The sequence below is a fragment of the Pelodiscus sinensis genome, chromosome 8, assembly GCF_052426305.1.
Source record: "Pelodiscus sinensis isolate ZL-2025 chromosome 8, ASM5242630v1, whole genome shotgun sequence".
NCBI lineage: Eukaryota > Metazoa > Chordata > Testudines > Trionychidae > Pelodiscus > Pelodiscus sinensis.
In genome coordinates this window covers 53475354-53501586 of record NC_143059.1, presented here as the reverse complement: position 1 = coordinate 53501586, position 26233 = coordinate 53475354, and the positions used below count along the sequence as shown (strand labels likewise).

The following is a 26233-nucleotide window of genomic DNA, read 5'->3' as shown; positions in this document are numbered from 1 at the left end:
GAAACTCATTCATATGATCTTCTTGCAGTCTCTACCGACTCTCCATGGATTCTGCTCCCCTTTTTCTTTCCCATTCAGGGGCCAGGGAGGCACCACTAGCCATAGAGAGCTGCCTGAAGGGAGTAAGAGAAGTTTGATGGCAAGGAGGCTAATTTAGAAGCTATTGAAGCCAATGCTTGTGGGTGAGAAGTGACTGGAGGGAAAGCAAGAGGCTCTATTCCTGCCCTGTTCTCCAGTGGCCTGTGGAGTTGTGTGCATGAGGGCTAATGACCCTCATTGTCAACTGGTAGAATTGTGCCGCTCTGGTGCTAGATAAGAACATAAGAACGGCCATACTGGATCAGACCAAAGGTCCATCTAGCTGGGTATCCTGTCTGCCAACAGTGCCCAATGCTAGGTGCCCCCAGAGGGAGTGAACAGAACAGGAAATCATCAAGCAATCCCTCTCCCATTACTAGCCTCTGACAGAGGTTTGGAACACCATTCCTCCTCATCCTGGCTAATAGTTGTTGATGGATCTAACCTCCATGAATGTATCTAGCTCTTTCTTGAATCCTGTTAAAGTCTAGGTCTTCACAACCTCCTCTGGCAAGGAGTTCCACAGGCCAACCGTGCACTGCGTGAAGAAAAACTTCCTTTTGTTTGTTTTAAACCTGCTACTTATTAATTTCATTTGGTGACCCCTAGATCAGGAAGAAGGTGGCTATTTGGCTGCCTTGCTATTTTCCCAGCTAGCACTCCAGCCCCCGGGGAATCTCCCTTCACTTCACATTGAAACCTCAAGGGAGGCGCTTCTTACTTCCTCACACCAGTCCCCATCTCTCCCTGATGTCTAGCAATTGGAGAGGCTGCAGAAAATGGCCACAGAAGTCATATGAGCTAAAGAAAATGCCCATGCAGTGAGAGTAACAAAGCTCAACCTGCTTAATTTATAACAGGAATTCTCAAACTTTCTCTCACCGTGACCCCCTTTTGACAACAAAAATTACTATACAACCCCAAGAGGAGGGATGGAAGGCTGAGCTCACCTGAATCGTGCTGCTATGGGTGGGAAAGCCAAAGGGCAGGGCAGGATGGGGGCCAAAACTGAAACCCAAGGGCTTCACACCTAAGCAAGGGGCCAGGAGCTTTCCTTCTTGGGTGGAAAACCCTGGATACTTGAGGACTCATTGCTCTAGTGGAGAAAGGCATCACACAGGCCAGTAGCCGGAAGCTGAAGCCAGACAAATTCAAATGAGAAATCAGGCACAAACTTTTAACGGACATTTGCAGTGAAAGTGATTAAACCATTGGAACAGACCACGGGAAATGGGGGATTCTTTGTCTCTTAAGACTGGGTGCCTTTCTGCAAGACATGTATTAGTCAAACATATGTTATTGGGCTCAGTGCAAGAGTAAGGGGGTGAAACTTAATGGCCCGGAATGTACATACAAGAGGTTGGGTTAGTTGATCTGAAGGTCCTGTCTGGCCTTAAGCTCTTTGAAAGAATGGAAGAAACAGAATAGCGCCATGAATGCTATAAATTAAAAACATTAATAGTTACGAGCAGTGTTCCCTCTAATTTTTTCTATCCACATGTGGAGTAAATTTTCTTATGTGCTGGCTGTAGGCGCTGTGGGCATTCTGCTAATCAGCTAGGCAGCACTGAATCTTTCCTGGGTGGCTTCTAGTGTTCCCTATAAGCTGAGTCCTTGGGTGGCCACCCAGGAGAGATTCAGATGCCACCCAGCTGATTAGCTCAAGCTCTCAGCTTACAGAGAACACTGTAAGGTATGGAGATGTGGTGCCAGATCATGTCATCACTTCTGTTCTTAAATTCTGTGATTCTTGGGAAATAGTTTGTTCCTTCCCCAGCATCAGACCAAAACTGAAATGGCAACCACATTTTCTGTAACTTCTTTTTTGTGAGTCTCTACTTGTGCTCTATAGAAACAGCAGCGGGGGGTGGAAGTGAAGGGGTACAACCGTTATAATGTTAGTGTATAGGCAGAGACTTAAATGTGGCCCTCAGTATGGGTACATTTGATGCCCATGCTGCTATGTGGCTGCATCATTTATTAGAAAGATTTGTTACAAGGAACAGGCGAGGAAAGAAGAGGTTTTAGTATTAGCTAGAAGTGGTAACTAGAGTGATGCCTAAAATAGGAAAATTCTTTGTTATTTTCATTAAGCTGTGGCCATCCAGACACACATAAACAAGTCAGAATTCCCCTTAGAATACAGTTACTAGAGAAGCCAACCCCCATTTCTGGCTTACTTACTCCCATGACCTCTCTGACCAAGGCCTATTTATCAGCCCAACACAGATGGGAAAATGCTAGGCTGGCTTTCTATGCATGCTCAATGGAGTCCCCTTAATGCTATTCATGGTAACACCTTTCCATCTGAGGCAATTCTGAGACAGTTGTAAATGTGCTTCTTAACCTACAAAGGCCCATATGTGAGAGACAGGTCTATAAAGAGGGACACAAGAAAACATGCAGGGCTGAGTGCTTAAAATGTGAGCCCAATTTATATAATATAAAAATAAACATTGTGTGTAACCCCAGTGTAACAAGTCTATATTTCTGTTGTTCCAATGTTAGAGTAGTTGATGTAGCAAGTTTATGTGGAAGAGAAGTAAATGTAGGCAAAAATTATTACTCTTCCTAACAACAAGAGAGAGATTTGTGAAGTATAATTATTGTGGCAGCCTTGTAGCACTTTAGGTAAGGTTGCAAGATAAGAAACTAATGTAACCTCAACTAATACGTTTTCAGACACAACTGGTTCTGTCTATAGTAGGTGCAAAGTCATGTTTGAAAGCTGGTAGCTAAAACAGGTCGCTTGAATGTTTTTAAACAAGATTTTTTTTTCAGTCTATGCTAAAATGCACTTTGTAACCCTATAATGTAAACGGCCTTCATTTGTCTTGGGTGCACTCCAGAGTTCATAATTTGGGGCTGAACGTTTCTATGATTGCTCAGAGATTTGTTTTCTTTTTGGAGATGTTGGGGAGGGAGGTAATTGAAATATAGCAGTCAAACATTTTTAAATCCAGGGAAGGGGGAAGGCAGGGTGATGTCAAAGGCTTGTAACTTGTCACTTATGACTTTAGTGCCGGGTTTGGTTTGAAACAAATGGGTTTTGATTTAACAAAGATATCACCATATGAAAGCTGTATGTATTGACCATACACAGTACATATTTTCATTAAGCTTATAGGTGTGCACTAAGACATAAATCCTCTCAACAGAACACAGAGACTTTTCTCCTACCATGTCTTCACTAATCAGAAGATCAACGCTTTCCACGATTGATTTTCTGGATTTTGATTTAGCAAGTCTATTAAAGACTTGCTAAATCAAACTCAGAGGGCACTCCATAGACAGCTGGTACTCCTGCTTCTGTGTTTGCTCCCATTGGCCTCCCACTGTGGGGATGGCGCAGAAACTTGAAACAAGATATGTCGACTCCAGTTATGTAATTAACCCATCTGGAGTTATGTATCTTGATTCAATCTTCCTTTTTAGCGTAAACCTAACCTCAGTAACATTTTGCTTTGCAACTGACTTATACTAGTTTGCTTATAATTCACTTACATAGGCAGTAACTGATTAGGATGCAATCATTGCTACACACATATGGAAGATACTATATATTTTTGTATAACGTCATAGGACTATATTAGGATGCACATCTTTTCACATTTCCATATTTCCCACAGTGTGATTTGAGAATAAACATCCTCAAGTTACATTTTTCATAGATCTGGGAAATAGATTTGCAAACATTTTGATCAGCCTTTATAGTACAGGCAGTCCCCGGGTTACGTACAAGATAGGGACTGTAGGTTTGTTCTTAAGTTGAATTTGTATGCAAGTCGGAACTGGTATATATTGTAGGGGAAACTCTAGCCAAACATTTCTCCAGAGCTCAGTTTTATTCTCCCTCACCTCACTTCCCTCAGTCCTTTATTCTCAAGCTGAGGTGTCTGCTGAGAAAAGCCGCTCCGCGTCTCCCTGGTCTGCTGGGGGGAAGCAGCTAGTGCAGGGTTGCCTCACCCCGTTTGTAAGTAGGGATCTGATGTAAGTCAGATCCATGTAACCCGGGGACTGCCTGTATAACTTCTAAGGAAATGTTTACAACTAAATATTATCTTAACTGCCATCACCATAACATAAAACATCTTGGGTAAGAATGTAGAACTAACTTCATGAATTTCGACATTGTTTTTGTACTATGCCAAATCATTTTTGATTCTTCTGATTTGGTTTCAAACCATGTGGCTGTATACTGATCAGCTGCATAACTCTCAGAGTTGCCGTGTGAGTTATATTCAATGTAAGATGACTTTTAATCAATAGGATGACAATATTATCTTGTTTAATTTGTATGATGGCAGTATTAAACATCAAATCAAGTAGTTTATTATGTCAAGAAAGATGAAGTATGGCAGAAATAAGATTCACTTGACATCAGTTTTGTCTGTATTTCATTGCTGTGACAGGCCATCATGATTGGAGATGATATTGTGAATGATGTAGGAGGTGCCCAGCAGTGCGGTATGAAAGCTCTACAAGTACGGACAGGGAAGTACAGGTCAGTGCACATTATACACCTTACACTCCACACGGCTAATCATGGAAAGGGGATATATAACGGTAGAATATGATTTGCTGTATTTACGTTTGTCCTCCGGTACAGATTGGTGTCGTATTCTTATGACACCTTAATTTAAAAGGGAAGGAGGAATTATGGCACTGCACCCAATGCTGTTTCAGAAGAATGCTGCAAAATGAGCAAGCCAGACCTGATTTTCACAGGTGCCTCTACTGGCTTTCTTCTGGCGGTGGTATAATTTTGCCATCAGCCTGTGCAACTACTTTTTTGTTACAAACCTCTGCCTACACTACTGATAGATCTGTCGGCAAGCATTAGAATTTCCATATGCAAAAAGCCTTTGGACAAAATTGAGTCTGAACAAGTGGAAGCTGGGACCTGGAGATCAGGCTCATAGTAGTTGGTTATTTTTTTAAAAAAAAATCCTTTTTAATACACCGATAACTGATCTTTTTTCGCTTGGGAACAAATGAGTCACCTGCAATATACACAACAGCCCTTGTGTCTTTGTTAAAGTCTGCCCTATGTTTTATTGCTGTAAGTAAACATGTTTGATGGGGAGCATTAATTACTCTACACTTGTTTTTGATATTCCCAAATTACATCATTGTTACTAAAGAGGAGGATGCCCAGTCTGCTTGTTCTGAATTCCACCACAACAGGTGTCACAGAGTGTCGGGGAGTGCAGTGTAGTTTTATACTCACAGTTTAAGCATTAGTAAATACAATCTTAAAATCAGCTATCTATCCATTTGAAAACATCTATGTACATTTTTCTACTATTAGAGTTATTGATCCCATTAATTTTCGTACAGTTTTTTCAAAGGGCCACTTTGAAAATCTACATCTTAATGTCATGCAATCAGTTTAGGGGCTTGTTTCCTGAAAAGACAGATAAATTAGGACTGAAAAGTGCTGAGGATTTCAATGCAGCCTTTTGGGTAACTGAAAATAAAAGTGGGGAATATTGTATTTTCATATGTCAATAAGGTATTTTCTTCTCTGAACTATGATCCCCATAGATTCCAGTTATAGGAGTGTGATCAATTGCTCTGGATAGAAACAAATGTTTTCCTCTGTCCTTGTATATATTTCATATTAACATGTGTGTTTGCTACCATTCAAAATCGTATAATATTATATATGTGTGAAAATAGAGGCATCCCATTCTGAATTGAACTCCTGGTGCTATTCCAATGATGGGCGTAGCAATCGCTAATAAAATCAGATAAAATGTCTGATAGACAAATAGAGACTAGAGAGACTGATTTATTAAGAACAGCAGTTTTATAGTATGTGGAAAATAAAAAGAACATATAGGAATTAAGAAGGACTGAAAAAAACAAATAGTGAATGAAAGCTGATAGGCAAGAAATTTGACAAATAAAACGAGCAAAATTATTCTTCGGTTGATATAAAGAAAAATTCCTAATACAGCTTAAATTCTGATGGTTTGGCATTATTCCTGGATTCCATAATTGCACATACATATATCTTTTTCACACAGCCCATGTGCTACATTCAAATACCTCTAGGTGGCACTATTAGTACATACATATATATATACACACACACACACACACTTTCTCTCTCTTCAGCACTTAATGTGACTATATGATGTCTTTCCATGAAAACAAACAAGACTAATTTTGCGAAACCTCCATACACCGTGAATATTCCACTAGGATGTTATAATGCAGAAGCTGAGTGTCAACACATTACGCTTTCTGGAGATTTCAGCCAGGAAAAGTTTGCAACTCACCAAACTTTATTCTGAGTTTCAGATAACCCCTTTTATGCTTGCGGTCCAGGAGCACCTTTCTCCCATTTGAACCAGGATGTTGCTGGCTGCTCATAATAAAATGGAGGCAGCATCAGGCCGACAAGCTTGTGTTCCTTGGGCTAAAGAGCAAATAAAAGGAATTATGGAGGATAACTGTTCCAGTCATGTTTCCTAACATACTGTGGCAGCGTATATACATCCCATTGCAGATGTGAGTATATTCTGGAGTGCGGACGTCTCCTGCTCGGCCATGAGGTAGCTGGATGTCTCTATAGCCCGTGAATATTCCCTTGTCTCAGGATGACCCAGAGTCCATAAGCAGGGCTGCTCACAGGACAGTATAGCCCACTGGCCAAAAGGCAGTAAATAGCCCCTATGTCCAGGTAGCACAGAGAGTCCATTAGCGACCCCTAGCGCAGGACAATATGGCCTACCTGCCAGAGTATATAAGTGGTCTTGGTCTCAAGGCAGTGTAGTCTAAGGACCAGAGTCAGTAGGCAGCCCTTGGCTCAGGGCAGTATGACTCAGTAGCTGGAGTCTGTACGTAGCCCTAATCACAGGGCAGTGTGGTCTAATAGCCAGAGTCTATAAGCAACCCTTATCTCAGGGCAATGTGGCCAAAGGGTTAGAGTCAGTAGGATTGGGGTTAGTGCCCTGGTAGGGGGACCCCGGCCCACCCTGCTCCATCGGGTCCCGACCCGGGGCCCTATGAGTGGTAGATCGGTCTATCACTCCCTCGGTGGTGAATCCGGCCAAAATACACCGAGTGTACCTGGGTGGGAGAGGCCGTTCCTGCACCCACCCTGGGTCGCTTCCTACCAGTGCTGCAGAGACATTGTCCGATGTAGTGGCTGGGTCTCCCAGTTCCCCAGCAGTGGTTTCTCCCTGGGGTTCCAATATAAGCTACCACCAATTTTTCTGTCTTGAGCGAAATAGTTCATCAATTTCTTTTTATCATAGGAAGACGACAAGTGGCCATGTAGTGCAAGGGATTAATTTAATCATCCTTCTCCTCAGGGGCACTAAATTAAAATTTGATTTGGGTGAGGATTTATGTATGCTTTTCAAAGGGGGAGGTTTGTGCTTTGGTGCACAGATACTATGGTGACTGGTGCCATGTCAGAACTTAGAGAGAAAAATCGGCTTTGGGGGAGGCACAGGAAAGCTGTAGGTGACTCAAAATCCATGGGGTCTTGGGACAATGGTGGAGGCTAAGGACCTTCTGGGTATGTCTGGACTACATACCTCTGCTGACGGAGGCATGTAAATTAGACATACTGACATAGACAATGAAGCGGGTATTTAAATATCCCCCGCTTCATTAGAAAAAAAATGGCCGCCACGTTGTGCTGGCTCAGCTGTTTGTCAGCACGAAGTGACAGTCAAGACGGGGATCGGTCGGCAAGGAAAGCCTTTGCCGACCGATCCTGTAAACTTCGTTGCACGAGGCATAAGGGATCGGTCGGCAAAGGCTTTTCTTGCTGACAGATCCCCGTCTTGGCTGCCGCTTTGTGCCGACAAACAGCTGAGCCGGCACAACGTGGCGGCCATTTTTATTCTAATGAAGCGGGGGATATTTAAATCCCCGCTTCATTGACTATGTCGGTATGTCTAATTTACATGCTTCGGTCGGCAGAGGCAGGTAGTCTAGACATACCCTCTGTGTGGAGTCCTGGCACTTCCAAATCTTTGCATGGGCCTGCAGACTGCTCTTTCAGGAGCTCTGTTCCCATGATGGCTTCAACAGAAGTTGTTCACCGGGGGAGGTTTAGAATGATGAGGGATTACTGTGTAAGAATGATGGCAAAATCAGCATCATCTTACATAAGGGATGGTGTAATGATAAGCAGCTCTCTCTTGGCTCTGCCCTTGCTGAATCTTCACAGCTTAAACCCCTCAGTGTACCTGTGGTGGGACTTTCTGGGGTCTAGGAGACCCATTGTTTCCCCCACTCCTGCACGTTCCATATGCTGAACTCCTGCCCAGTTATCAAACCACACCCAGAGCAGGTCAGGATGTAAAATGTAACGAATTCTAGCTGCCATATTTAGTCATAATTTCTGTTTTCTCGGAAGAAAGTGACGGTGGGAAAGGACATGGGTGATGTCTGGGAGCAATTCTTTTGAGTTGGTGTCAGTCACCATGTTTTCTAAGGTGTAGGAGAAAGGTTTGGTGGTTTGAATGGTTTATTTGTATACACGCACCAAAGTGATGCTGTGATGGGACCGTTATTATCAGCTGTGAATCCACAGGTGAAGGGATGGTCAAACATTTGCCTTGACCTGCCAGTGTCATCCCTCCCCAAAAGTTTTCATTCATCTGCCCACTTGGGGAGGAATAGAGCTGTCTCTCTCTGCTGTGACCTGGAGCATTTCAAGTGGAAGACAGATGCTGCTTTACAGAGTGTACCCAGTCCCATTGTTTTCTGGGATTTCCTATTGACCTTCAGAGATTTCTGCCCGTCTGAAAATGGGCAAGACACTCATAGGGCAGATGGATTATTTGGAGAGAGAACAAAATTTTTGTGATCTGATTAGAGACATAAAAACATAAGAACAGTCATAATGGGTCAGACCAAATGTCCAGCTAGCCCAGTATCCTGTCTTCTGACAGTGGCCAATGCCAGGTGCCCCGGAGGGGAATGACCAAAACAGGTATTCATCAATTGATCCATTCCCTGTTGCCCATTCCAAACTTCTGGGAAACAGAGGCTAGGGACACCATCCCTGCCCATCCTGGCTAAAAGCCGTTGGTGGACCTATCCTCCATGAATTTATCTAGTTCTTTTTTGAATACTTCTGGTATAGTCTTGGCCTTCACAGCCTCCTCTGGCAAAGAGTCCTATAAATTGACTGTGCATTGTATGAAGTAATACTTCCTTTTGTTGTTTTTAACCTAAAAATCTAATATTCCTGTTGTACCTAATCAATGATATAGTTGGAGAGCTAAGTTTTCTGGGATTTTCACTTAAGGCTGGATGTAGAGAAGACTGCCTGCCATCTATAGCACTGAAGCCAGGACATGACCACAGAATTCCATTTTGGGTTGGAGAGAGAAAAAACACATGTTGGTGTCTGGTTTTTCACAGCATGAAAGTCAGATGGTGTATATACTGAATTTGACTCTCCTTCAGCTGTTTATATGAGCATCCGTGTAAAATTTCCATAGCAAAGCCTTCATAGTGAATGTGCATGCAATGTACTGAGGAACTCATATCCTGTGGAGGAAAATGGATATGTGCTAATTCCACTTGCAGCCAGTTGGCATCAACATCAAACCAATATTTCCAAGATAAACCATTGATTCTGCAGCTCTGCTTATTATCCTGATTCATCTTTGTAGTGAGCAAGTTAGAGCAGAGCCAGAAATGTAACCAGAGGCGTTTCAGACTTTCTCTCTGTATAAAGACAAAAGCAGTTTTCGGATGTATCAACATGTCAAATTTGCAGGTGATTCCTGGCGGTGAGGAAGAATTACTGAGTTGCTTTTTTGTTTACAGTGATTGTTTCTAAACAATGGACTCTGGTTGAAATAAATCTAACTACAGGGATTGCTCTGGTTGTGCAGAATATTCACTAACCTCAAGCTTCTATTATGTAAAAGTTTAACTGTTTGGCAAAGGTTTGGGTGAGAATTGCAGTGTAGGAATTTGGCACTGCAATGGAATGAAATGTTCAAACAAGCTACTCTTAAATGGCATCAGTGGCTACAGAGATTGATGTAGTCCACAAACACCCAGCTCATTGGATCATTGTTAGTAGTCTTTAAGGTTCCCTTTAGCATTCCTCCCTATATCCACCAGCCGACTGCTGAGAGATGACTGCAGTAACATTTCCCAAATATGTTATAGAACTAGTCTGTGCAATACACTGGAAACAAAGTAATTTGCACTGCAGCTGATTGAACCTTTGTGAGCTAGAGTGCCACACTGCCCATGGAGCATCAGTCTTACAGTAACTGTTGGTCTCACCATTAGTGGAGGTCCTGAAGCCTTTACAATATTGAGCACCATTTTCAGGAGTTTGTGATCAGGAAATTCAGCTCTATTGCAGGTTGAAATTACCACTCAGTTGTCAAGGGCTTAGCCCCCAGATCAAATTCAGTTTTGTAAAATGAAACAAAAAAATCAGTTGAGCTGGTTTTATTGGTCTCAGAGGGGTAGCCATGTTAGTCTGTGACTACAAAAACTTAAAAGACAACAAGACTGAAGAAGTGGGTTGTGCCCACGAGAGCTCAAGAAACTACTTATATATTTAGTTAATCTCTAAGGTGCTACAGGACCCTTGTTGTTTTTTAAGGTTTGTTAGTTTGTTTTATTAGGTTAGTGTTTCCCCAAATATTTTTTCCCTTCTCAGTTTTCAAACACTTAGCAGTTCTAGAGGCTTTTTAGTGTTCCATATCATCTGAGGTTATTAAAAAAGTGATAAGATAAAGTTTTGTTGATTTGGGGAATAGGAAAATTCAGCTATATATCTGGGAAATACTCATGATGTTACAACATGGATCCCAATTATTGGGGCCAGACTGGGACTCTGGAAATCTGGGTTCCATTCTCAGCTCTGGCCTGTTTAATGATCTTTTGAAAGTCCCTTTCCCTCTCTGTGCCTCAGTTTCCCCATCTGTAAAATGGAGATCACAATACCAGCCTTTCTTGAAAGCACTTTGACATCTGCAGCTGACATGAGCTAGGTATTAAATTACTATAATGAAAACAAAAATGATTCAGCAAACCTTCTAGGTAATTAGATTGCCAGGGAAAAAATTGAGGGCAGATAGTTTGGGAAAAGACAGCTGGAGAAGTTGTTCTTTTAAAGATAATTTTATAACCTAATTTAAAATGGCAGGGTGACTTTTTCTAATCAGATGCCTAATAATAAACCTAAATAATCAAGTGCATGTAAAAAATTGAGGTGTCCAACCATAAAAATTTGGAGCTCTCAAAGCTCATCAAACAAATGCAAACTCCATTGGTCCGGCATCCAATGCTCTGGCACTCCTGATGGTCCGGCACCATCAGGAACCCAGAAGTGTTTTGGCTGCCGGACAATTGGAGCTGCTCTGTGCCCGGCTTCCCTGATTCAGCCACTGCTGAAACTGACCAGCAGCTGAATCAGGGAAGCCAGGGGCAGAGCAGCTGGGGTGCTGCTGGGTTGGTCCGGTAGCGCTGCCCCTCAGCACTGCGGGACCAACCCGGCAGCACCCCAGCTGTTCTGCCCCAGGCGTCCCAGATTCAGCCGCTGTGGCATCCTCCTCCCCGCAACCCACCCCTCATAGCCCCCCCCCCCTTCCGATAGTCCAGCATATTTTATAATCCGGCACCCCCTCGGTCCTAAAGGTGCCGGATTGTCGGAAGTTTACTGTATTGTGATACCTACTACAAAAGCAGTCACATTTTATTGCCCTGCCCCAGGGATGCATGAAACAGACTTAAATTGCTATACACTCACACCCTTGTTCTCTGTGGCTGTGTCTAAACTGCAGGCTTCTTTCGGAAGAAGCTTTTTCGGAAAAGATCTTCTGAAAAAAACTTCTTCCAAAAGAGAACGTCCACACTGCCAAAGCGCATTGAAAAAGCGATCTGCTTTTTCGAAAGATAGCATCCACACTGAATGGATGCTATCTCACATTTAAGCTGTGATTACAATGGACGGAGTGGCCACCAGGGCACTGTGCTTTTTCCTCTTTTCTCTTCTTTCAAAAGAACTCCCTCTTCCCCGTCCAAACATGCAGTAGGCCTGTAGGCCTCCTGGAGGGGCTCCTCTGCCTCTGGGTCAGTGGGCGGCCAGTCTGCCCCACTGTGCAGCATCTTAAAATAGTCTCCCAAGTCTCTAGTCCCACAGTCTGGCCTTGCCCATGACCGGGAAAGGGGATAATCAATCCCACGCCCAGCTGTACTCCAGGTCGGGGCGAGAGGCAAATAGTGTGAGTCATTTTTCTGAAAAAACTCTGTAGTGTAGACATACCCTGTGTCACTGACTTCAGCCAATCACTAGCATACCCTCATTTTATGGGTTGTGATGCAGGACAATGGAACCCACTTACAGGAAACAAGTCTATAGAAAAATTGTATGTACAGTGAAGCAGAGAGAAAATACTAATTCATTACCCACTAAATAATATTTAGTCTTGCATGCAAGGGACTGGACTCAATGAACTCTCGAGATCCTTTCTGATCCTACGAGTCTATGATTTCCAATCTTATTGATATACTTTAAGGCTTCGTAGAAGACCTGTTCCAAACCTTACTGAAATGCATGGAAAGACTCCATGCCTATGTCTGTGCCAGGGAAAAAGGTGTATTTTAACACACAAGCTAAAACATGTTAACATGACATAACAGGAATTCTAGTGGTAGCTGAAACGGAAATGCGTAAGAGGCAGTTTGCTCAGTACTCTCCAAAGTTTATCATGGAAAGCATTCATCCCGCTGCACAATACGCAGTGTAAAAAGAGAGACCTATTACATCCACAAAGAATAACGTATTCCAGGCAACACACTGAGAAACCTCTTCTCCTTATGGATGCTCCTAACTGTTACCATAACATAAACATCTCCCTCTTATTCAAGATTCAGTAATTCAGCCTTATGTGACAATACAGGAAATAGCACTTTTTGGTGAGTGTGGGGGAGGTAGGCTTTTCTAAGTGCTACTCTGGTATTGTAGTAGAAAAATTCCACAGCAGAGTAGTCATGGGAGTTAATCAAACATTACATGGTTTCTCAACTCTTCTCATTTGTAGTGTGCCGAAAATATTCGCTAGCTCAACATTTGACAGCAGTGATGCATGTGATTACCAATAGCTAAATATTTTGTTTCTGTAAAAATGCTAATGAGTGTGTTAAAATGTGCTTCAGAAGTAGCAGCTCTGAAGCAGCTGCACAATTGTGGTTTCACTAGAGATTTCCTCTAAGACCCAAGTTCCTCCTCTCTTTGTTTTTCTCTCTATGTTAAATGTCATCTCTGGTCTGCTTGGTTTATCTGATAATTGAGCAGTGGCTTTCAGTAAAGTCATAGAGAAGGAGAGGTCTGATTTGGATAGTCTGATAAAACCGAAGCATTTGTTTTTTGTTGTTGGTTGGGGTTTTTTAAAGAGCTAAATTCACCACTAGTTTAATTCCATTGAGATAAGCAACTAAAACTTTAATCTTTCTTCTTGGCTTATACACTTCTTATGCATTTGCCTTATGGTTGCATCTATGAGCCCCAGTGTAGTAGGTCTGGTACAAACACACAGAACAAACATATGGCCTCTATGCCAAACAGCTGACAAGCTAAGTAAAGTGCTTGCATTAAAATTCATACAATGTGACCTGAAGTAACAGTGATGGCTAATTTCAGTTGCCAGATAACATGGGACATCTCTTCCAGCTAGTGGACAGATACCACTGTGGACTTATCTAATGAATGGAGTCCCCTATCTGATAACTGGAGTTACTGGATTTGTATCATGTACCTGTATTGTACTTCAGACTCAAATTAAGATCCTAAGCTTTCATCAACATCTCTAACAGAGGACCCTAAAAGGGAGCTTCCGTCTGACCACTCATTAAGAGCTATGTTAAGACAGAAACTATTGGTCTGTTTTACAGACTCTTGTAACCCGGAAGTTCTGATTGGAACCCAATGTTCAAATACAGGAGCTTGAACGAGTCCATCCATTTCCAAATTTGGGGTGCCTGAATTTGAGGAGCTAATGTAGGCACCTACATTTGAAAACTCAGCTCAGTCTTTGAGCCAAAGTGACTTTTATTAGGGATGTAAGTGAATAGTTGAGCTGATGACTCGACTACTCACTTCCTCCCCGCCTCCCCCCCCCCCCGCCTCTGTATCTAAGGCAGTGCGGTGGGGGAACAGGAGTCGGTGCTGGAGGGAGCTGGCTTAAAAGCTGGTTCCCCCCAGCACTGTCTCTGTGGTGCTGCCTATCTCCCCCACCCCCGTGCTGCTGCCTCTGTGAGAGGCAGCAGCGTGGGGGGGGGGGGGGATAGTGGAGGCTGCCGCGAAGTAGCGTCTGCCTGCAGCCAGCCCAGGCCACCGCAAACAGGGGCTGCTGCCAGAGAAGTCTCTGTTCGTGGTGGTCTAGGCTGGCCAGGGGCAGAGGCTGCTCTGCCAGCAGCCCCTTTGTGAGGCAACCTGGGCTAGCCATGGGTAGAGCTGCTGGACCCTGCTTCGTGCTAGTCCGGGACCACTGCAGTTCTGCATTTTAAATGTAGTAAGAGCTGCTTGGTTCTTACTATGCTTACAATGCAGAGCCATAGCGGTCCTGGCTCTGTCCTAGCTTGTCCCAGTCGGAGACCTACCCCCCGCTGCAGCTCTACAGTTTAAACGCCGTAAGAGCCAGGCTGCCTGCATACCCAGGTCCTACTACATTTAAAACTTAAGGGCTGCAGCTGGGGTAGCTCCTAGACCGGTGCAAGCTGGTACAGAGCGCCGGCCCTTATGGACTAATCATGTAGACAATACAAATTGTAGCAACTACACAATTAGTCAATTACCTGCCTCTTAACATCCTTAACAGAGTTCAGGTTGGTTCTGTGTGTGTAAAAGATCCACAGGCAATGATGCTTGGCTAATTTTTCATGCTTACTATGAATGAGTGACTGCCTCCTAGTGCCCCTTGTTGGCCTCTGGGCATCCCTCCCAACAGCCACTTGCCTCACTTTCCCCTCTTGGTTCCGTGGTTCAGTGCAGCTTTGGGAGTCTATTAATAGCCCTTTTTATGGTGCTGATTTGTTACCCAAAATCCCATTACTATAAGAACCCCCCAGCACAGTCCAAATGGTACATTAATCTCAACAGTCCAGTATTCAGTGCAACTCTAGCGTGTCTCACCCCTCCTCAGCTAACTCATATTTGGCTGTGAGGGTCTCTCATTACTCCTTGCCCCAGGCCCTCTAGCTGGCATGCTTCTTTATTCTGTTTCCTTCCCAGCTGTGGTTCCAGTTGCCTGGAGACCACAGTGGGCCTACCCCTCCATCATTCTTGAGCCTTCTCAGAAGCCAGCAGGCATCTTTCTGTGCCACTCAGCCTTCAGCGCTCTCTGCCTGTGACTTGCAGCCTGGGGAAGTGTGATCCTCTGGCCACTTTTAGCTTTAGGCTCCACTGCTCACTAGGGAACTCTCACTGCTTCCCCATTTAGGGCTTCCCGTCCCTAAAACTATCAGCCCAGCTCCACCCTGCTTCTGAGTTCCTGTTCTGGGTTCCTCACAGCTTCTGTCTGGACTCTCATTTGTAACTCCTAGAAACAGTCTTGCCCTCCTCATTTCAGCATGTGAAGGCAAACCTGGACCGGACCATGAGCACTGGGCCCAGTTTCATTTAAGGGACCAGCTGCTCTTTACAGGTGCCAGTAGCCTACCCAGAAATTGAAATTGGGGGGTGTTTGAATTTACAGGATGTATGTGTTGGGGCCAATGAGGGGTGAGACCGTGAGGGTGAAAGTGGGCTGTATGGCACCATAGTTCACAAAACTGGGGGGTGTAGGGAAATCCCTGACAGGTACAAAGAGCCCCTGCTGAAGCGGAGTTGAGTGTGCTGAAGGAGTGGTGACAGGGGAAGGGGGGATGTTTACATTAAATCTGCCTCTCCAGTACCTGGCTTTAATAACACTTCATGAATGTCCTTTCAAAGACTTTACACCCTTATTCAGTCAGCTCAACAGACAGTTCTAAGAAGATTAATAATCAAGTGGTGGGTTGAGTCTGCTGTAACTACCATGAAACTGTGGTCACTTTGGACACCAACACCTCTTTTACTTGGCATGGCAAGAATGACAAATAATTGGGAGAAACGGGGTTTGTGCCTCCCCCCACTTAGCATAATGCGTTTGAGTGGAACTGCAAATAGTCTGCAGCTGACACTCTCTGTTGTGACCCAGGCACATATGTTGCACCATAACAATTACGACGATCGGTCAATGGTTTCCATCCATCGGCAAGCAACTGCATTTGGCTATACCTCAAACCTTGTCCTGGGTGATTTGCCAGAAGGTTATCTAATTTAGAATGTATGGCCAGCACTTTGGAATGAGCTATTCATGATACGCATTGGTGACCGTCATTTATGTCCAAGTCATTTGCTTCCCTAAAATCACAATTGGTTTGCTGATATATACAGCAAAGAACTCCGAGCCCCAGCTGACTAGACATTGTGACACATTACACACATAGTTACACATTATAACTGCTTCCAGATTGTCTCATCTTTAGACATTATTTTCCATTTCATTGATCCTGTGTGCTTTTAAAGGGGTGACAAACTGGGTGCAGTAGTCTTTTTTTAATTGGACCAAGTTCAGTTGATAGGAGAAACGAGTTTTTAAGCTTACAAAGAACTCTTCTATATCTAGTAAGATGTGCCTAATAATCCTTTGAATAGAGGTCCCAGATGGTAGGTGTATTACTGTGCTAAAATTATTCACAGTGCATGCAGTTTATACACTTAATTCTGGACACATAATGTACACGTAAGTGTTATATGCCTATGTTACCTTACCATGACTATATGCATCTTAGGCTATGTCTATACTGCATTCCTCTTTCGAGAGAGGAATGCAAATGCAGCCAAGCGAACTTGCAAATGAAGCACAAATTTACAAATCTCGTGCTTCATTTGCATAATGGCATTTGGGCACTTTTTCGAAATACCCTATTTCAAGGAAAAAAACGCTGTCTAGATGGGATTATTTTGGAAAAAAAACCTCTTCTTGCGAAATAACCCTTACTCCTTAAAAAAGGTTTTGTTTTTTTTCAAAATAACTCTGTCTAGATGGTGGGTTTTTTTCAAAATATGGTATTTCGAAAAAGCGCCCGGATGCCAGTATGCAAATGAAGCACGAGATTTGTAAATCATGCTTCATTTGCAATTTTGCTCAGCTGCATTTGCATTCCTCTCTTGAAAGAGGAATGCAGTGTAGACATACCCTAAATTATCTGAAATCGGACTCTTATGCTAAAAAGTTTTACCTTTTCTCAACTAAACTGAATTGGTTCCATTCATCCCTGGAGTAAGTCCATTCATTTCAAGAGGATGAATTTGGCCCAAGTGTCTTATATGCTCTTTTGATAGTTACAACAAATGTCTTCATGTCACAATCAGGCTTATGTTATTCTTCCCTGGGCAGTTTTCAGTAAAACATTAAATACTGTATGGATAATGAAGACACTTCAGTATTGTCTGATTGGTGTTTCCCCCCTGTGTAATAGCCACCAGTATACATATAAAACACATTGACCAGGAAGTATCAGAGGGGTAGCCATGTTAGTCTGAATCTGCAAAAGCGGTGAGGAGTCCTGTGGCATCTTATAGACTAACAAGTGTTGGAGCATAAGCTTTCGTGGACAAAGACCCACTTTGTGACATGCTTCTGTTAGTCTATAAGGTGCCACAAGACTCCTCGCCACACTGACCAGGAAGGTTCTCTTAAGATACATAACTTCAGCTATGCATTTTGTGTAGCTGGAGTCAGCTTACCTTACAACAAGCCTTGGTGGTGTCCACACAGCGGGAGGCTGACGGGAGCACATGCTCCCACCTACTTACCTTACTCCTCACAAAAGCAGGAGTACTGGACGCCATTGGGGACTGCCCTCAGCATTCTATTTAGGGGTCTATATTAGACCTGCTAAATCAAATGCCAGAAGATCAACCTCCAGAGCATCGATCTTCTGGAAATTATAGACATGCCCAAGAGAGGAATGTATATATGAGAAATGCTATTGCAATTCATGTCACTGCAGTGGTGCAAGTGGGAGTTACTTTAATGTGGAAACAAGGAACCTGGAATAGGGGATGTAAAACAGTTTGATAAGTAATTTGGGCATCTCCCATATTGCGTTTATATATTTCTTTATGTATTTAAAGCAGAGTGTAGACATGTAACACATTTTCCAATGAGGTAACAATGTGTTGTTATGTAGTCTACAGGAAATTACTATGAGGTGCATGCACAACTTATTGAAAAACTGTACCCAATGAATAATTATCAGTGGTGTACTGTCAAACTGGGAAGGAATATCTACTGGGATTTTGACAGGGCCAGTCCTGGGTCCAGTACTATTTTCATTAATAATTTGGATAATGAAGTAGAGAGTGCTTATAAAACTTGCAAATGACATGAAGCTGAGAAGAGTTGCAAACACTTTAGAAGACAGGATTAAAATTGAAAATGACCTTGACAAATTAGAGAATTGAACTGAAATCCCCAAGAAGAAATTCAATAAAGGCAAGTTCAATGTGCTATACTTAGGAAGGAAAAACCAAATGCACAGTTACAAATGGGGAATAACTGGGCAGTGCTACTGGAAAGGTTTGGGGGATTGTAAGGCGTTGCAAGGAGTTAGTGTGATGCAGTTGTAAAAAAGGCTACTATCATTCTGGGACGTATGCAGAGGCGTGTCGTGTGTAAGACACAGTAGGTCATTGTTCCACTCTGCTTAGTACTGAAGAAGCTATGTCCAATCAAGGGTGCCACACTTTAGGAAGACTATAGTAAAATTGGAGAAAACCCAGAGAAGAGCAACAAAAATTATAAATAGTGTTGTAAGGTTAACATGTTGCAGATTTTTAAAGAATGGGTTGGAAAAACACATGAGGGATGATCTAGGTTTACTTGGTCGTGTCTCAGCAAAATGGGCTGGACTTGATGACCTCTTGAGGTCCCTGCCAGCCCTAATCATTTCTATGATTTTATGATTATCCCCTTGTTATAGATGGGGGAACTGAGGCAGAATGACTTGTCCAATGCCACACATTTAGTCAGTGGAGAAAGGTGGTAGGGTCAATATCAAGTGGATAAAACTCGGCGAGAATTTGATGGCATCAGATCTCTTTAAGCCCTCAACTCAGGCTCCACATTGTATAGTGCACTTTGCACGTTGCTGCTGACCTGGTCCTAAAAGAGCCCTCCCTTCCCCCTCGGAAGTTTCCAGTTTATATGTGATGGGATGCATTTCCCACGGTGTGAATTTCCAAAGTGCTTCACGGAGCATAAAGCCGCCAGCAGAAGACTCTGAAGTGCCAGATCAAATTCAGTCTGTTATTTTGGGTTTACAATTGCAGTTGATAGATGGTGGGAGCTTGAAATGTTTCTCTTCACCATGTGAACTCTCAGAATGCTGCGCTGAGCAAAGCAGCTGCAGCCTTCCTTTAAAAGAGGCTGCTATGTGGTGCAGCACTGAAACCTGCTACAAAGTGAAGCTTTGTTTGAACTCTGACAGACATTTGCAGTTGAATAACATTAACTGCTCTGCTCAGCCATTGGCTTCAGGAGGCTGAAATCAGGCCTAAAAATTGAAGAATGTTTAAAGTGTCTGACCCTGAAGTGAAGAATTTTCACTCATAACCCAACCTGGCACCCACCCAAGATTACATCATCTGGAGGGGAAGCTGGAAAAGCTTTCAAAATGATGCTCTCCCTGAAGGAACTCTAAACAGTTGTCAGCTAATCATCATGCAACATATTTGCAATGATTGTGAATCCACTGAAGAGAGAATGACAGAGAAAAGACAGAGACCGAGGATGGAGATGGAAGAAATGTTAGAAAAAGGGGTTGTGGAACATCCTTAATGCTTATTTCAAGGTGAAATGATGTGAACTATCAGCAGTGGATTCAGTTCCTTTGCTCCATTCCAGTTGGGCAAGGAGACCATAAAGCTAAGAATTCCTGTAGCATGTGGGAATCATCAGCAGGTGTGGAGTTAATAACTGGTAATGTGCTCACACATCCTCTAGCATACTGGTGGGAGCATTGTGTGACAGCTGCTATGCTCTGGCGATCTCTGGCCAGCTTTGACAGCCCTCAGATGGTGTTACAAGTCACCACAACTTAAAGCAACCGAGAGCCTGCTCAATGTTTGCCAGAGATCAGAGGAGCACAAAGGTGACTTTTTATTTCTCCTCTTCATCTGTGCCAGGCAGAGCTCTGAAGGGTGCAGCTGGGTATCTAGCTCTAGCTCTTGATTCCAAGGTTTATACAAAACTTTTCTTACTCTTTTCTCTGGTCATTCTTTGTAAATGTCGTCAAATGAATGTAGTATTCAGAAAAGGAGCCAGCCCAGCCACTGGTTTTACTTGCTACTGGCCAGGACCAGATTCAAACCAGCAACCCGAAGGTGAAAAGTTCTGTTTTATTACCAACCCTGGGAGCCAGCCAGGCCCCGGTTGTCTGTTAGAGCATCAGTTCCCAACCGCTGGGGTGTGGCCTGCTGCTGAGCTGCGGACCTCTGGCTGCCAGGCTGCGGTGGCTCTGGGGGCCAGGGCGGGGGTGCACCCCTCTTGCCGCAGTTGTTGGGAGAGTCATGTCCTGCCCCGCCTCTCAGCCTACCAGTGCCAGGCAGGGGCGAGGTCTCCTGGCCATGGAAGAGCACTTCGCTGTGTGGTAGGATGCCTATACAGAGTCAGGGCCATGGTGCAGCTGCTACTGAGCTGGGGCCATGGTGCTATTTTTAGTACCGCGGCCCAGGCATCAGCTCCAGCAGCCATTATGTGGCACGCCCTGGCCACAGCTCCAGTATTGGGGAAGGGCTGAAGCTAGGGCCAGGGCCGCATAGTGGCTGCCCAACTGCTCCTGTGGGGGGCAGCCACCCGCCATTCGGCCCTGCCCCCAAGCAACTGAGCAGCCACTCTACGGCTCTGCTACAGAGTTGGGCGGGACTCAGATTGTTGGTGCATGGTCACACTGGCATGCACCTTAGAGGGAACTATGGTCAGTGGCCCCCGACCCAAAAAAGGTTCCCTACCCTTGCTGTAGGCCTTCTTGATAGAGAGCAAATCTTTCCTTTTGCTTAGGGCCCTCATCTAGAACTTGGGAGGCCTAGGTTCAGGTTTTTGCTCTGTCAAAGACTTTCTGTGTGACCTTAGGCAAGTCACTTAGTCTTTCTGTGTATCAGTTCCCCATCTGTAAAAGGAGGATCACAGCACTTCTCTACTTCCCCAGAGTGTTGTGAGGATAAATACAGAAAAGACTGCAAGCTGCTCAGGTACTGTGGTCATGTGGGATATAGCAATACCTAAGAGAGCTAGGTCATCTGGGAATTAGACTGCTATGCTCTGATATTTGTGTAAAGAGAGTCTAAGCTAGCAGAGTTTCTAACAAAGACTCATTCAAAATCTGTGCTCCAGTAGCTTGCTTTGCTCACTTAAATCTGACTTAACTGTCTCCTGAACCTACTTCTCCAGATTTGGCTAGTCTCATTTTTTGTAACCGTAGCACATAAAGAAGTTAGTGAGCTCTTTCCTCTGAAATCAGCTTGGCAGCTTCAGAATATTCTTTCCAACAGATGCTATTCCAGGAATCTTTTGTGTTTTTCCCCCTAATGTTACTCTTTCTGCTGTCGGGAGCACTGAACAGACTATACTGCATATTGTGGAGCCTTTGAAATGAAGATAGGCCACCTATTTAATTCAAATCTCCACTAGCCATTTTTCCTTACACCTTCTAAATTTTCATTACATATTTACAAGTGTTATTACAGCAGGAATAAAAGCACAGTCCAGAAACCAGATGCTGCGCAGAGCCTGAATATGGCTGAAAGCTGCTCTTTCCTTTTAAACACAAGATAAGAGCAAATTTTGATCAAATGCAGGTTTTCATTGTTGGTCTTTTCAGACAGGCAAATTCTTGTCATATGCCTATCTGCCATTGAAACCAAATGCAACTGAATACTCTTCACTTCGTTGGCCGCCCCCTCTTAGGATTTAACTGGCTGATCATGAGAATGTTCCTGGGGCATATTGACCCCGGGAGATGTCTCAGGGAGTGTGACTGGCCTTGGTTGAGCCACTCATGCTGGCAAATGTGCTATTCTATCAGGAGTGGACTCCAGGTGGCCCATTCCAACAAGGGATGCCAAGAGAATCAGTCAAGTGAGGAAAGGGGCTTTTTGAAGCGTAGACTGCCTGAGAGCCACTACTGAAGTGTGGGAGTGGAAGGGGTGGGCACTCAGGGCAATTGAAAAAGCAGCAGATCAGTGGATGTTGAATGTTGGAGTTGAATAAAAGCCGTCAGTTGTACTTCTGAAGGTGTCTGAGCTTTTCCTCCGGTTTTGCTTCATACGTCTCCCCTTCAGACTTTCGCTTTGAGTTTCTGCTTGCAAGTGTTGAAGAGAGTGTTGAGAAGGGCAGCTGATGTTTATAGACATGGTTCTGGTGGAAAAACTTTACCAAAGGTAGGGCTTGCTGTGTGAACTAGGTGGCTAGAATCAGGGGGAGCGTGATCTCTTTGGCACATGTGTACACTGCAGTACTTACACTGCTCTAGAAATACACGTACCTCTGGAGAGGAGAAACGTAACTGGCTGGCACCACCAGTAGGGCAAGAGGACAAATTTTAGCCAAGAATCCTGAGGCAAAATCCTTCTTAAACAAAATGGGAACAAATACTTTAGCAGAAAGAAAAACTGATATAAATTTAAATGAGCTTAATTAAAGTAGTTTTTCCCATGAACGGCCTTAAGCTGGCAATTACACAGCCTGGGCTAAACAAAATGATTTGTGTTGTTGCAATCTTTTGTTTTTATATAGCAGTTTTCTCTTACAATAGTATCTATTGTATAATAGTATCTAGAAGGTATGTCTACACTAGCCCCCCAGTTCGAACCTGTTATTCCTTGCAGGAGGAATAACAGGTAGTTAGGTTTAGGGATTTAATTCGAAATACCGGGTCCCTGCTGCATGTAGACGTGGGCAGTTAGTCTGGACTTGTAAATTTCAAAAATAGCGACCGGCCGGGAAGATGCAAATCAAGCATGGGATATTTAAATCCCGGGCTTGATTTGCAACTTCGAATGCCTACATTAGCCTCCCTAGTTTGAACTAGGGGGCTAGTGTAGACATACCCTAGGATAGTATCCTATCCTAGTGATAGGATTTTATAGTATATTAATTACTGGGTATAATTTTATGTTCAGAAATAGAGCGCTAGATCCTCAGCTGATGCTAAATAGGTAAAGCTTAATGGTTTTCAGTGGAGCTGATATACACCTGTTACTGCTGCAGTCCATTGGGTGTCTGGAAATAACTAAGCAAGTGTAGAGGGGAAAAAATACTTCTCCTTCCATCTGGAACACATTGCACACATCAGCACAAGCAGATGCATTTGTGAGACTGAACATTCTATTTATCAGTGGATGAGCTGTTGAAAGACTGTATACATCCTAGATAGTTATGACTAAAGTTAGCCTTCCTGGAATGGAAAAGTGGTGACAATTCCAGTTTTCCCAAATCCCCCAGAATTTACTATCTGTTTATCTAATACCCTGAACATGTGTTCCGGTGGCTCAGGATCAACCAGATTTATGTAGGTACAGTTTAGCAATCTAAATACTTCAGAGTTTGTCCGTTGAATCTGTAGGCTGCTCTGGGTATTTTCATTGTCATTGTTCACAAAGGCCGTGGGAACACAGAATGCTGCAGATTGTGCAATGGAAGGACTTGGACTGTAGTTTAAAAAAAAGACTGAATTTTGAGTAACCCAAAATAGCTCCCTTCTGCTTGTTTTTAATAAGACGTGCCATTCCTGTCTGAGCAGCTTTAACTAAAACCCAATAGAACTCTCCCATGGGAAGGGCTTAGGGGAAAGGAAACTCCTAGCATCTCCCCTCTTGCAACCACCTAGTTTCTTTCCCTTGGGGGTATTTGTGTGTGTGTGATATGTACACAGAGGGTCCCCTTTGCAGAGAGATGTAGGGGCTTACTTTATGCCAATAAATAGATTCCTGAATTAGAGAAAGATTCACTGTGATTTCCTTATGGCAACCCACATTTATCACTTGTATTATCTTGCAAAGTCTATCAATCTAAAAACCATTACCAGCAGGGATAGTAGTAGGTTCCTGTATTTACTTGCTGGAAGAAAGGTGACTTCAGCATGCTACACAGTCCACGTTAGCACCCAAAAAAAGGGAAATTGCCGTTAGGCACCAGCATAAAAAAAATAAAATGAGCCAAAATGACAGAGTTGCTGCAGCAGGAGTCCTTTTGCCATCCTCATTGATTGTTAAAGGAAAATGGTTCAGCCCAGCAGTAAAGCATTTCTATGGCTTGTATTTTGTTTTGTTTAATTTTTGTACATTTTTAACTGTTTGCTTGGCATTTCCGAGCTTGTTGTTGATGTATTGTATTTGCCAATCATCTGTATTTAGAAGACACTCCACTCCTTAGAATCATTTTTCTACCATGTCTCTTTTGAAATCCTCATTTAGTCCATTTAAATATTATATCCTTGATTTCTACCTTCCTTGTCTCTATTGATTGTTCGCGCATTTCTAGAGACAATAAGAATATATAATTAAAATAGCTAGAGATTTAAAAACAAACACCAAAATGAAATGCTGACCTCATTAAAATCAGTGGCAAAGCTCCCATTAACTTCATTGGCGTCAGGATTTCAACCCATGTGTTTTGGAAACAGTACAGGCCCCTTTTGTGTCCTGACTTCTAACCTAGTATTGATGGTGTAGTTGTAGTCATGTGGGTTCCAGGATATTAGAGAGACAAGGTGGGTGAGGTAATGTCCTTTATTGGACAAGCTTCTGTGAGTGAGAGAGAGCCTGTTGCTCTCACCCACAGAAGATGGTCCAGTAAAAGATATTGCCTCACCTCTCCAACCTTGTTTCTTTGAACCAGTATTGAAGCAGTTTGGAAGCCAGTTTATAGTCCCTTGTTCTGGGCTATCACGTTGCCCATGCTTGTCAGCCAGATGCCTGCCTGAAGCTCTTTTGCATCCATTTAAGTCATAAAGAGCTTGGCTACTGAAGTCAGCAGGGGCAGGATTGGAAATGAAGCTCAGAATGTTTTGTGGTTTGTCAGTGGATTTGAATGTTTCTTACATTGTGAATTTTGACATTCGACTCACCAGAAGGAGTTGGGCCCTTTTGCGAGACAGAGACAGCATTGCACATGCTGTAAGTATAACTGATTGAGAAAATGTTAGGATGCAAACATAAAATATGATTTTCATGAAGCCTTTGGTGCTGTGTGGTCTGTGCGCCCAATATAGAATGATGATGCATTTTGTGCTATTTTAGCTCCAAATTCAACTGCACACAAACCTCCATTAAAAGCAGGCAAGAGCTGAATTAAGCTCCAAGTGAGTGTTGGGAAATCTAGAGGTCTAATATGTCATTTAATTCATTTAACAAAGTTAGCAAAGACAAAGATACTACATAACCAGTTAACAAGGAAGGGAAAATGTCTGGTGATTAGAACAGTGGATTGGGAGTGACTTCTGGGTTGTGCTCCTAGCTCTGCCACAGACTCACTCTGTGACCTTGGACAAGACACGTCAACAGCCTCATTTGTAGGATGGGAAGAATAATAATCACCTACTTTTGTGAAACAGCTGGAAACTCTTAGTTAACAAACTTTATATGAGCCTAGTCCAATTCCCATTTAAGTCCATGTGAGTGTTGAATCAGGTCCCATAACCATCAAGCATATGTTTACCTTTGCATTTTTTGTTATTTTGCCTTTTAAAATATTGCAGATCCCTGTCATGGGAAGTGGAGATTTTGATAATAAGAGCATGATCTAGAATTCCTTTGGGGTTTAAAAAATGGCTTCAATATACTCAGCATCTTGTCTCTGGAGAATGTTTTTCATCTGATGTAAACAAAGGATTTCTCAGAAGTTGCTTTGAGAGGCTTCTTGGAAAGTGTTTGGAAACACATCGCTGAAGATGCTACATTGTTTGTTGACAGAAGAGAGCGGGAATGCAGTAACCTACTTGCTTTGATAGCAGAAGAGTGTCAGAGCTTGTGCTCCAGCAGTAGTACAAGTTACTTAGCCCAAAAGTGCTGCTTCTGGCACACAGCTGCCATGCTTTTCTGAAATAATAAGGCAGTTTTCAG

The 26233-nt window shown here is 43.3% G+C and overlaps 1 protein-coding gene across 4 annotated transcripts in view; it reads left to right on the top strand.

The window, feature by feature from the left end:
- The window catches only part of LHPP (phospholysine phosphohistidine inorganic pyrophosphate phosphatase), a 178059-nt gene that overhangs the window by 57116 nt on the left and 94710 nt on the right, over positions 1-26233 (top strand). For all 4 annotated transcript variants that reach the window (XR_012905670.2, XR_012905669.2, XM_075935301.2 and 1 more), the window contains exon 6: positions 4491-4582. Coding sequence is in view for 2 of the 4 variants with exons in the window: in XM_075935301.2 (XP_075791416.2) it covers positions 4491-4582 (92 nt within the window). In the remaining 2 variants the exon portion in view is untranslated. The remainder of the gene's footprint in view (positions 1-4490; positions 4583-26233) is intronic.